This window comes from Homalodisca vitripennis, chromosome 1, assembly GCF_021130785.1.
Source record: "Homalodisca vitripennis isolate AUS2020 chromosome 1, UT_GWSS_2.1, whole genome shotgun sequence".
Taxonomy (NCBI): Eukaryota; Metazoa; Arthropoda; class Insecta; order Hemiptera; family Cicadellidae; genus Homalodisca; species Homalodisca vitripennis.
In genome coordinates, this window is record NC_060207.1 from 169,293,889 (window position 1) to 169,307,571 (window position 13,683).

At 33.4% G+C, this 13,683-nt stretch overlaps 1 protein-coding gene across 3 annotated transcripts in view; it reads left to right on the top strand.

Moving 5' to 3' along the window:
• The window catches only part of LOC124352711 (serine-rich adhesin for platelets-like), an 850,824-nt gene that overhangs the window by 619,113 nt on the left and 218,028 nt on the right, over positions 1–13,683 (top strand). For all 3 annotated transcript variants that reach the window (XM_046802336.1, XM_046802335.1, XM_046802337.1), the window contains exon 9: positions 10,349–10,585. In XM_046802336.1, the coding sequence (XP_046658292.1) occupies positions 10,349–10,585 (237 nt within the window). The remainder of the gene's footprint in view (positions 1–10,348; positions 10,586–13,683) is intronic.

A 13,683-nucleotide genomic window follows, 5' to 3' on the forward strand; every position in this document is an offset into this window, starting at 1 on the left:
TATGAGTTTTAAGGTTATTTGGCCCTTGTTTCCTGATTATTGTAATTTCTTATTATTTATTAGTTGTTAGGTAAAGGTTTATAATATATTATGTTTTTAGGTTCTTTTAGTAGAAATAAATATAAACCCAGACTTTTGGATGTGTGCTCTAATTCTGAGGGAACAATAAAAAAGTCACCAATAAATTGAATACATTGATTTAAATTAATCCTACTAGGATACTAGGACATACAAATTACGTGGCCAGTGCTTTACGCGCGCTCTATTCGCCAGCCGGCAGCCACCACCGTAGTCAGTCTGCAACTACTTTACTTCTTTCAACACTCATACTCCAACAAATGAATACGGCTCGTTCTACGTGAAATAGGCTGGACTGCTTGGTTCTCAAAATTTGTATTTATTTAATATTTAAAATGCTTGTAAACAAATTTGGTTGTTTTGGCAACAAGGCGGGCCACATAAAACTGACTCGCGGGCCGTAGGTTGGGCAGCCCTGAGTTACATGGTGTATAAAACATTCAGACGGAATAAGTGTGATGAGGACTAGGGGATTATTTCAGTTAGTTCTGAGATCCGATACTAAAGTTGTGCACTTGTAACTTTGACTGTTGTTGTTCATTAATTTACTATATAAGACTCTCACTCCACAGATTGCAGTTCAAGTGCTCACATTTTTCATGCCTCAATTTATAGCATTGGATGAGTTATATCTTTAGTAACTAATACAGTGCAAGCGACTCCTAACTATTAATTAATAGTTATTAATTAATTAAACAGTTTATAACCTAATAATAAGCTACATTCTTACCTACCTAACATACTTTATTACATACTATTCGTCATTCTACAACCACAATTCAGCTTGAGGGTTACAAAATTAAAAAGTATTACTATTCTGAACTGTTAAAGTCTACATTTATTGAACAGGCTACCTTCTTCTTGGAGATTCCACTGCTGACAATAATTAATCTCTGAGGGCTCATGGAAATTTTAGTACTCTAGCCTGTAGGAATTTCTTATGAGGGCTTTTAAGCCCATTTCCGGAAGCAACCGTTAACGTACTAGACTATTGAAATATAATGTCACAGAAATTCTCAGATCTCTGAAAATATTTCGACTCACAGTAAAACTCGCCTGCTCAAGGGTTTATTACATGACTTCGCCTGGCTCTTAAAGGCTTAATTCACTGGAAAGCTCTAGTGTATAGTAGGACTATATAGTAGGAGCCATCGCCTCAGAATCCACCAGGTGTATAAGAAAGCCCTATAATGTTCGTCTTTAGAACCGCCGTGTATAAGTTTATAACTTCAAGAACAGAGTAGTATTTTCAAAATATTCTTCTGTTTTGGAATTGCTGCATCTATTCAGGCTGATGGACATGAATATCAGATTCCAAGTGTTAGGACTGTGACAGTGCCAGATTTCAGACGCTACATTAGGAAGTAGAAGTTAACATCAAATAATATTACAATGTCTAATATGAGTAGGATTCTTATGATAACTTAAGGCTAAAATTATTGTGATTATCAACAAACTCCATAGGTGTTTATACTTGATTACGAGAGAGAGTCTTTTGGGAGGTTAAGTATCTTACAATTCTTACCTGTCTAATATACTAGCGAATTTTTAATATTCCTTATATCTGCAGACCCCGTAGTTTTCACCTCACATAAAATCAACGTTTTTGCATGGTGGTGAGATTATATGTAGCATGATAATTCATATTTTATTCAGCTATTTAAATTTTATTTTGTTTATAAGTTTCTCAGGTGTTTCTCATAAGTTTCTCACTAAGTAATCTCAGAAAAATCACTAATGTGCGCTTATAATATATTTTACATCAATACAAAATATATATGAATTCAATATTAAATCAATAACACTAAAATAAAATGTTGATGATTCAATGCATGTGGCGGTTCGCAATAACGTACAAAGCAAGGCAGCGCAGGGGGTGTGAGGCGCAGCATGTGCCCTTATAATTAAGAATGCTGTGATGAAGTACTGGGGTATGGTGAGCAAAACTCAGTTCCCAGACACCTCTAGCTCTTCATTAGGGTCCTGAAATAATCAATGGGATAAGTTTATGAAGTAAATAAGTCACTCAGTGTTTTTATTTTTTATCAACTTGTTATATGTACTATGTGTTTTTATATTTTTTACAAATGTTTATATCTTCTATAATTATGTCTTTTTGCTTAATATTTTAACCACATTTCATATCTACTATGCTATTTTGAATAGTAAAAAGGTGTATTAGGACTTGATACGTTTTTAACTTGCAAAAGTATCATGAAATATATACATTGCGGAGTATTTTGCAAAACTCGTACTTTTCATTAACCTTTTCTAATTTTATTCGTTTTCAAAAGTTATTATTTATTGTTATTATTTCTATTTTATAATGAAACATACTAAAGAATTTCATTAATACCATTATTATGTTAGTAATTTATTTGTATATATATTTATATTTTTTCGTTGCAGACGTATAGTTTTTGTTTTGGCTCATTAATATTCTTTAAATATTTATACCAAATTGTTACTGTCATTATTTTCTTTCTTTAAAAGTTAATTCAAGTAATGGAAGAGGAAATAATGTAATATATTTGGGAGTACTCGCCCATATTTTAAAGTTACCAGCTTGAGTTATATTTATATGTTACTGCGATATATTTTATCATCAAATACCTGATAAAGCTTCTGAAATTTAAAAATGTATACAAATATATTTTATTTTAATGATTATTTTCTCTTACTTTCTTTTGAATCAATAGGAACTAATCATTATACATTATTCTAATATAATATGTGTTGTGATAGTAAAAACGAAATTTATAACATTTATACTAACTATATTAAATTAATTTTGTTTTTTTATAAATATTAATAATTTGTCCTTTCTGATCAGATAGAAATATATAACACACCTTTTTGTGAGTTATTACTCATTGTGAAACACTTATAGTTGTAGCGGACAATATTATCCTATCCCTTCTGGTCTTGGTTGTACCTTGTAATGTTTGCGATTGTCCCATTATAGTTTTAACGAATAATACGAAACAATAAAAGGTGTTAGTGAGTGAGTGAGACGCAGGCGCTTCGCCCTGATCAATAAGGCATCAACAGACAGAGTCGTATCCTTATCGGAAGAGCGAGTCAGTCCCTGATGTCCACCTTGCTTTTTGTCCAAGCCCTTGAGTCGTTTCCTTCGTTCTTTAATTGAATTCTATCTCTCAGTCTGGCGGATCTACGAGAAACAACAATTCTCACTCTTCTTTGTCTTACTAAGAACCTGCTATAAAAACGTATGCCTCGACAGGAACTTTAGGATGTAATTTAGACAATATGGTTTAATATATTAACATAAATATACAATTAATATTATTTTATAACCTAATCAAAACATTAACTTAAATTTTAACTTTTTTTAACAAGATTACAGTTTGTGTTCCCATTACCATACAACAGTCCTCTATTTTCTTTATTTTGATATGTTCCAATATTATATAAGTTTTATTACACAAGTACTCTTAAATTCACGTCAAAAAGGGCCAGGATTGTTTTATGTTTTTATTCTTATTCTGTACTAACTTCTGTAGGCAAAAATTATTAGGAATGATTATCAGATAGACAAATATTTGCATAGTAGTACTTCAGTGGACTTTTTAGCTACAACATTTCAATAAAGTAATATCCCTGTGTATTTTTTGTATTTGTATCATACTAACCAAATAAGAAAGACAGGGGAAAGGGCAGTGACGGTTGTGACTTGGGGAAAAAGATGTAATTTGAGTAGGTCAACACACAATAAAACGTGTTTGGTTTTTTAATTGGGTTCAAAAGTGAACTTTTTATGCTTGGATAAAAACTAGAGATAAACTAGTTAGAACTTGGATAAGTCCTAAAATTTAGAGATGGGATGATATTTTAATATTGCTCTTTGTGTTAGTTCAGCTTTATAATATTTTGCATTAGAAATTTAAAATACTTTCATGAACTGGATTCACAAAATTGTATCATTGGATTTCATTGAAACAAAACTATTTTGTAGTATTTCCAAATCCAATGGTACATAATACAGATTTTATTTTTGTGGAAAATTAAATAAAAAATTAATCACTCCATTACTTACAGAATTTGACAAAATATTTCCCATAAATTCTTATGAAACAATTTCAAACGTCCCCTACCCTCCATTATAATTGGAATGCAATTTAAAATTTATAAGATGCATATACCAATGTATGCACTTGGTTATACAATATGGTTATACAATAAGTATGAACAATATGTATTAATTTATTGTTTACACTTTTCGACCTGTCCCCTTAATTATCTATAGTTTGCCATAATTAACGGGTTGGCTAATTTACAATAAAAGTCCATCTATAATCTTGCAGTTAGAACACCTTCAGTGCGATTTTGTAATATTTGTTTCTTACCTATCCTATCTAGTAAGGAGACAGGTAAATAATAGATCCAAGTATAAAATGACAATTTTCAAAATTGTTGCTCGTTATCAGCATGTACGAGTATACCAACTATTTTAACGAATATCCCAGTGTAATTTCATATATCCTAACACTGTAGAATACCATATATTTAAGGACTCATATGTTGAATGAATAATGAAGCATCCTATTTTTTATATATATATATATATATATATATACATATATATATATATATATATATATACATACATAAATACACACACAAATATATATATATATATATACATATATTTATATATTCCAAAGTCATACAATTGAAAAGAAACTGGAATTTATTATATGCATTACATTATTTAGGCAATACTGTTAGTAATGTGCTTACTTTTACACTACAAATAATAAACTGAAAATTCTTTTATAGGGAATTCATAAAAGTATTATAATTGTTTCAACTTACAGATGTACCGTCTAAACTAATTTATGTCTAATAAACATTCATGACTATAAAATATTGGTGCACACAGGATTTCGAACTGTTCATACATATCGCTTATTGGCATATAAACCATGTTTGCTGATAGTCGTAGGATTAGAGGTTTGGCTATGTTTACCACGTTCAGCTGGGTTGATGAGAAGTGTCGCCACATATTTTATGAATTGTTCATACATATCGCTTATTGGCACATAAACCATGTTTGCCGACATTCGCAGGATTAGAGGATTGGATATGTTTACCACGTTCAGCTGGGTTGATGAGAAGTGTCGCCACATATTTTATGAATTGTTCATACATATCGCTTATTGGCATATAAACCATGTTTGCCGACATTCGCAGGATTAGAGTATTGGATATGTTTACCACGTTCAGCTGGGTTGATGAGAAGTGTCGCCACATATTTGATGAATTGTGCATACATATCGCTTACTGGCATTAAACCATGTTTACCGTTAGTCATAGGATTAGAGGTTTGGCTATGTTTACCACGTTCAGCTGGGTTGATGACATGTGGCGCCACATATTTGATGAATTGTTCATACAGTACATATCGCTTATTGGCATATAAACCATGTCTGCCGTTAGTCGCAGGATTAGAGGATTATCAATGTTTACCACGTTCAGCTGGGTTGATGAGAAGTGTCGCCACATATTTGATGAATTGTTCATACATATCGCTTATTGGCATATAAACCATGTTTGCCGACATTCGCAGGATTAGAGGATTATCAATGTTTACCACGTTCAGCTGGGTTGATGAGAAGTGTCGCCACATATTTGATGAATTGTGCATACATATCGCTTACTGGCATTAAACCATGTTTACCGTTAGTCATAGGATTAGAGGTTTGGCTATGTTTACCACGTCAGGCTGGGTAGATGACATGTGGCGCCACATATTTGATGAATTGTTCATACAGTACATATCGCTTATTGGCATATAAACCATGTCTGCCGTTAGTCGCAGGATTAGAGGATTATCAATGTTTACCACGTTCAGCTGGGTTGATGAGAAGTGTCGCCACATATTTGATGAATTGTTCATACATATCGCTTATTGGCATATAAACCATGTCTGCCGATATTCGCAGGATTAGAGGATTGGATATGTTTATCACGTTCAGCTGGGTTGATGAGAAGTGTCGCCACATATTTGATGAATTGTTCATATATATCGCTTATTGGCACATAAACCATGTTTACCGTTAGTCGTAGGATTAGAGGTTTGGCTATCTTTACCACGTTCAGCTGGGTTGATGACATGTGGCGCCACATATTTGATGAATTGTTCATACTGTACATATCGCTTATTGGCATATAAACCATGTCTGCCGATATTCGCAGGATTAGAGGATTGGATATGTTTACCACTTTCAGCCGGGTTGATGAGAAGTGTCGCCACATATTTGATGAATTGTTCATATATATCGCTTATTGGCACATAAACCATGTTTACCGTTAGTCGTAGGATTAGAGGTTTGGCTATCTTTACCACGTTCAGCTGGGTTGATGACATGTGGCGCCACATATTTGATGAATTGTTCATACAGTACATATCGCTTATTGGCATATAAACCATGTCTGCCGTTAGTCGCAGGATTAGAGGATTATCAATGTTTACCACGTTCAGCTGGGTTGATGAGAAATGTCGCCACATATTTGATGAATTGTTCATACATATCGCTTATTGGCATATAAACCATGTCTGCCGATATTCGCAGGATTAGAGGATTGGATATGTTTACCACGTTCAGCTGGGTTGAATAAGAAGTGTCGCCACATATTTGATGAATTGTTCATATATATCGCTTATTGGCACATAAACCATGTTTGCCGACATTCGCAGGATTAGAGGTTTGGCTATGTTTACCACGTTAAGCTGGGTTGATGAGAAGTGTCGCCACATATTTGATGAATTGTTCATACATATCGGTTATTGGCACATAAACCATGTTTGCCGACATTCGCAGGATTAGAGGTTTGGCTATGTTTACCACGTTCAGCTGGGTTGATGACATGTGGCGCCACATATTTGATGAATTGTTCATACAGTACATATCGCTTATTGGCATATAAACCATGTCTGCCGTTAGTCGCAGGATTAGAGGATTATCAATGTTTACCACGTTCAGCTGGGTTTATGACAAGTGTCGCCACATATCTGATGAGTTGTTCACACAAATCGCGTTTTTACACGTAAACCATGTTTGCTGTTAGTTGCAGGAGTGGTGGATTATCAATGTTTACCACGTTCAGCTGGTAATTTGCTATTTGTCTCCAATAATAACCCCTTCAATTGAACAAACTTCACTTATATGTTGATAGTTTACAATACAGGCTAGCTTGAATAGTGACAGGAAGAAATCAAGATTACTGGTGGCGAGAGAAAAGAAGAGACCTGGCCCGTGCCGGCGCACAGCTGTGTACTAGTGTGTTGCCGAGCGGTAATGTCAGGCGCTTCGCCCCACAGCCAACTCTGCGAATTGTTTATCCTAGCAATGGAGTTATTTGTTTTCAGTAATGTGGCATTCCTGCAGAGTGTGACTCATCTTAGACGCGCCCATTATTTCAGTCTTGTTAATTTCAACGCTACTAACAGTAAGTTTTTATGTTATCTTTCGAACATGCTTACCATTGGAGGATTAAACTGTATTCTCTCGGTTTCATATTCAACAATTTACAACTTTAGCAAAATATAATTATTTTCTTTTGACGTGGTATTTGTAAAGCTGTTGAAGCAAATTTTTTTATCCAATTACAAATGTTCGTATTTTTTGCGTAAGAGGTTTTTTGTTTACTGTATATTCAATATTTTGTTAGTCAGTAAGGTATCAATGTTAAATTTTATATACATAAAATCACTACATTTACATTATATATATATGAACATTAGTAATAAATTGTTATCTTAACAATAAAAAAACCTTCAATTTCAGCAATTCATTCCTTTAATTATTGTTTTCTTTACAACCACTGTAAAGCCTAATTATTAGAATGTATTACAAACATAAATTTTGCTCAAATTTAATTGATCAAAACAGTACCGTCATTTAAATTATCTTATAAAACATAACAATTAGACAGCAAATCAATCAAGACAGTGAAACAATAATGGAATTACGAAACAAGGCGCGGCAACATACTAGTAGTAGCGCCTGCAATTTTCAGATAGGCCAGAATCCAGGTCTCTTCTTTTCTCTCGCCATCAGTACAGTTATGTATCATTTAAAGTTAAAACACAGTTGACAACTTTGAATTTTTATAATTACGAGTGCGTTTTTCCTTGATTTAGAGAGATCTATGGTATGAGTGAAATAACAAAGATTCTTTGATAAGTGCAAGTAACTAAATAATCGTATTTTAACTATGAAATTCTTATATGTATAAATGAATAATTGTATGTTTGTCCTTTATGGAATCGCAAAATATTAGACAGACCATTATGAAAATTTGTATGTATACGTATTTTTCCACGGAGAAGGTTTATAAGCTATGCCCATTGGTGCAACTCACCACCAAGCGGCGCTGCAAAAGATAAAAGGTTTCAAAGTGCCTGCACACTATAAACTGCAATTACGAGACAGTTACGTATATTACATAGCCAAACACTATTTGAAGGCGCTAAGTTATTGTGTATATTTGTCTTTAAGATACATTTCTGATTGAACTTAAAGTTTGAGTGTTAGACCACTTTATAATAAAGTACATGTACGTGCACAATGGCTATAAACATAAACATGTTTTCTTGATCGTGGCAACAAGGCAAACTCTACATTGGCGTTGTAAATATAATTCAATTAAACCAGAAGTTCACATACACGGGCAAAGCTTACGAAAAGCGTGCAAAGCCGCGGGAAACAGCTAGTTCTTTATAAAACTAAGTAAGTCATATGCTGTAATATGTTAATTTTTAAAAGAAATAATTTTATGTATCGTCAGAGCAGAATATATAAATATTTCTTATTCTGTTTCTAGTTTAATGAAGGCTAATTTGCCTAAGTACTATCATAATGATAATGTATATGTTAGTATAATTTAGTTAGATTGATGGGCTTGAACTCATCCTTGAGGCCAAAACTACGGAGACCACCCAGCGTCATCAAAGCCACTCTCTTGTGCAAAAATTACTATGTTTCATATTTTTGTATCACTCTGAGGCGGTGCAAAATACCACTTCAGGAACTCTGTAACTTAGATTTTATTGTGTAGTTCTTTAGATGTCATTCATTTATGCACAGTCTGAAGAAATTATTAGTAAGTAAATGAAATGGTTATTTTAATTGTGTTAATAACGAAAAAGGTAACAGGAAACATAATTATTTAAATAAAGAGTATTTTACTAAGATATTTAACGGTTGCATTGACTGCAAGATGCGCGAGAGGATATGAAAATCCATTTCCGTAAATGTTTTTACTGGGGGAGCGTTCCTTTTTTCCAGCACAACAAAGCCAAACTTTCCGAACAAAGGGACATCAACAAAGTTTTAACTTTTGTGTTGAGTCTTCAAGTTGAAGGTGGAGTGTTGACGTTCTTGGGATTGGAGTGTCAAAAATAGGCAAAACTCTTGGTACTTGCTAAACAACTCTTAATACTTTTTCGTTTTTAGTGGAACACATTAATATGAACTAACTCCGTGTCTTAGAAGGTTGACCTTTTGAGGTCAACATACTTGACCTTTTTCTTGGTTTATTTGCTTTCAAATAACTTAATATTTAAATTAATTTGGTAAATATATTATTATTGTAATAGTACGTATTCTGTCTGAACATTTATTTAATATGTTGTTGTTTGTATAAATAAATAACATTAGTTAATATATAAACATTTATCCATACTCTTTATTTAGGCATTTTATGATTTAGACAGTTGATATTTTATTAGTTTAGCTGCTTTAATAATGTTTCGGCTAATTAGGTAGATATGGAGCCGCGCATTTAAATTTGTAGGAGAATAGAACTTCATGCAATAACCATTAATAATATCTGTATTTTTTTTACAATAAACCGAATCCAGGATAAGATGCTCCTTAATACAAAACTACATGTTTTGACATTGTCTATCAATATAACTCTTCAGTAATATATATATATATATATATATATATATATATATATATATATATATATATATAATGAAAAATATTATGAAAGTATTGGTTGAACTAATAAATTAGTAGTGGAGTTTTATGGAGATGTCTTTCTTAATCCTATATTTACAAAAGGTTACTATTGGCTTCCTCTGTACCCATCCCATTATTCCGATCTCACAATTCCCTAGGTTAACAGATATGTTTTAGATTGAATTGTATCCTCGACTAGATAATTAGTTGTTATTGGGTTACAAAATCTCACATTGCAGCCACACTATTTTACAAACCCTTATTTTCTGTTGCAGTCGTCGAGTTCTGCTCAATCTCCAAACAACGATGGCTTGACGAAACAGCAACTGGATCTCATACACCAGATAATGCAGCAGACCCAGCAACAAGCAGCGGCACACAAACAGCAGAGCTCTGCCACTAGCAGCACGTCCAGCAACAGCAACTCTTCCACCTCCTCCAGCTCTTCCACCTCCGCCACTCCCACCTCCTCAACCGTGTCGTCCACAAAGACGAAAACATGGACTGTACAGGTTAGTTTGCAATCATGCTCAATAGCAGTTTAGGTGATTGCGAATAATCAAATGGCTTGCCCTTGAATTGCTATGAATCCAATAGTCTAATCCATAATGTATGAAAATCTGGTCTCAAGAGTCCCTCATAGACAACCTAGTCCAAAGTATTATATTCCTTTACAAATACTAGTTTATCAATACACAATATATAGGGTAGGTACCGGTTTGATTACATATTTTCAAAAAGATTCTATAGAAACGGTCTGTAAAAATTAATAGATTAATACATATATTCATGATACAATAAGATCATATTTGCTCTCAATTCGAGAAATATTGTGCGGGGCCAAAATTTTACAGTTAAATGATTTGAGTAAGTAAAGTCCACTAAGTGCTGCAGGACAGGAAAGTGCACTTAAATATATAAATATGAACAGCCCTATCAAAACCACCATCAAAACCTGAAAGAAGACTTTTCTTTCCCAACAATTGTACATGCTTTATTTGTTCTCAGGCGTTTGTAGAATGAAAAATGTATTACAACCTCATTTATTTTTCGTGTAGAAAATTTGTTTTCATTGAAACCTCTGTACCCCTAGTTCTATCTTAGCTCTCTATGGTATTCCAAATGCCGGTTAGAAGAACGTAACCACAAACAATTAATAGCTAAATGTTGATTAGATCTACTTAATCCCCAAACCCTACGTTCAGACCCATTCTTTTATAAATTAACTGAGGCAGATTTGTCCTTCCGATAATAATAAATTAACTTACAGAAAGTCAATATTTCTAAAAAATGTACGTCATAGTCATTAGATGAAAAAATATATTTCTGTCAAGCCGTACCTCAATATATTTTATGAACATTTTTGAGCTGAGTTGTTCATTACCACAAACGAAAATAAATTCTTTATTCCAAAACATTTTATCATAAATACATGAATGTTTAAAGGTGTAGAAAATTTATGTTTGTGCACTATGGAACAAATATTCCTGCTTCACTAGTCATCCCAACTCCAAGGGCTCCAGTTTTTTTCTCTATAAACATTGCAAAATACTAATAGGTAAATAATAATATTTTTGGGTTACCGTATTGATTTTAGGCATAGATGTTGTATCCAGCATTTCCTTTTTAATGCCATGACACACTTCACGTCTAAACTGTCTGGCCAAAGATCTGCCTTCCCTGAATAGAATCGTTTACTTGTTACATGTTGGGTTTTATGGTGAATGACTCTTGAAACCACAAACCAGATGGCGATAATTTGAACGAATGCATGATAATTGTACGCTCTAGACATTAGTAGTCAACCAATATTATAAAAAATTCTTACAGAACATACAAAACCATCAAATAGTCGGAGAAGAGTTAAGTATTAGAATTAACGTTTACTCTGAATCGCTGCAAAGCTATTGATTACTATTTACCAACTTCTTTTAACCGAATCCAATTTTTGTTACGTGGACAAGCAAAAACCAGAATGGATCGCACTTGTGCAGGGAGGGATTGTTATGCTTCCATATCCTTTTTTGGTAAGGTAGTTGATAGATTTGCCTGGATAATATATTTGCATTTTAAATTATACTATTATCGCTTCTTGAGCCAGATGTAAAAAAGAAGGTAAAGGATATTTTATTTTACCAAGTGAAGTTAGGGCTAAGAAACCATTTCTTATACTTAACCCAGTGACCAACAGTTTAAAGACTTCCAAACCATTACCAATGGCCGGGCAGGTATGTCACTTACAAGGACATGATTGCTGAGTGGTCACCCAAACAAACAGCATCCATGCTCGACGTTGCTTCACTCGGTTATCTTGTGATAATCATCATACCCGCTGCACTGAGCCAGTCACAAATGTTACCATTTTAGATTAACCTAAGGTTCTTTTTTTAAATGATTTGCCTTACCAAAACTTAGATCATAGTTTTGTACTGTATTGTAAACACTTTCATGTATGCGATGTCCAAAGATGAGGTGTTTGGATTAAATATATCTAGGGAATCGAAGAGCCTCGTTGACCATTCATGGTTAGTTATTTAAGGTGGACTGAGTGCATATTTTAGTCAACTAATCGTTTGTAATATTGTAAAAATTTAGGAGCAATCATAGCATAGCAAAATATTGAACATTAAAAAAAAATGATGTTAAAGTAGATTGGGAGAACTATTTCACTTCAAAAACGTCGACCCTTGCACATATAGTGACATCTAGACGAAGCTGCATAACCCCTGACTAGATTCGTGATTTTGGCAAGCATAGTTTACACTTCTTATCAGTCGTTAAACTGAGCCTGCCGTTTATTTTACTAATAAAAATGTATTTGCCCAGAGCTACTTTTGATTGATGCGAGTTGTTTTAGTTCTATAGTCTTAAGCTTCTTATATTTTATAAATAAAGGAACAATTTTTAACTCAAACACTTAGTACATGTGGTAAATTATGAGGAGAAGTGGAGTAAGTCCGACATTCTACCACTCGTCTTAACGATGATAAATTGAGCAACTGAGCCAAAAACACGACTGAGTCCGCAAGAAAGTTCTGTGGCTGCAGCCGTTTATTTCGGTTTGTTAATTCGACAAGTTTTGGGTTACACCTCGTGTAAGAAGAGACAAACCTGGGAGCAGCACGTTTTAACGCTCTCGCCTTTAAAATCGCACCCTAAACTTAACCATTAAACTTTGCCCACTTTCATATATCTTGTTTCGCTCCGTTTTAAACGGGAAGTAGCTCCCGTTTTAAATCAGTTAGGAAACTTCCTGCGCTCGCTTGAACAAAGAATAAATTAGTTCCGAAACTCACAATACAAGCTGAGCTTTTTAACAAACTACCGGCGACTGAGAGAACGAGTTGCTTTACTTCCAGTCCTGATGTTAATGCTTTAGTCTTTTAACTAGTTTTAAGAAACTAAAAAGAAGTAATTGGAGTTTTTCTGTGAAACTACGATACGATACAAAGTAATTATCTGTTTTTCTTATTTGTGGTAGATATTTTAAATTAATCAATACAAATCTTGTCATGTACTAGGTGTGTTTAGACAAAATAATGTTTTTACAGCGCAAAAAAACATTAGACAACCAAATGGACCATAATATATTTTCCAAGATGTATATTTT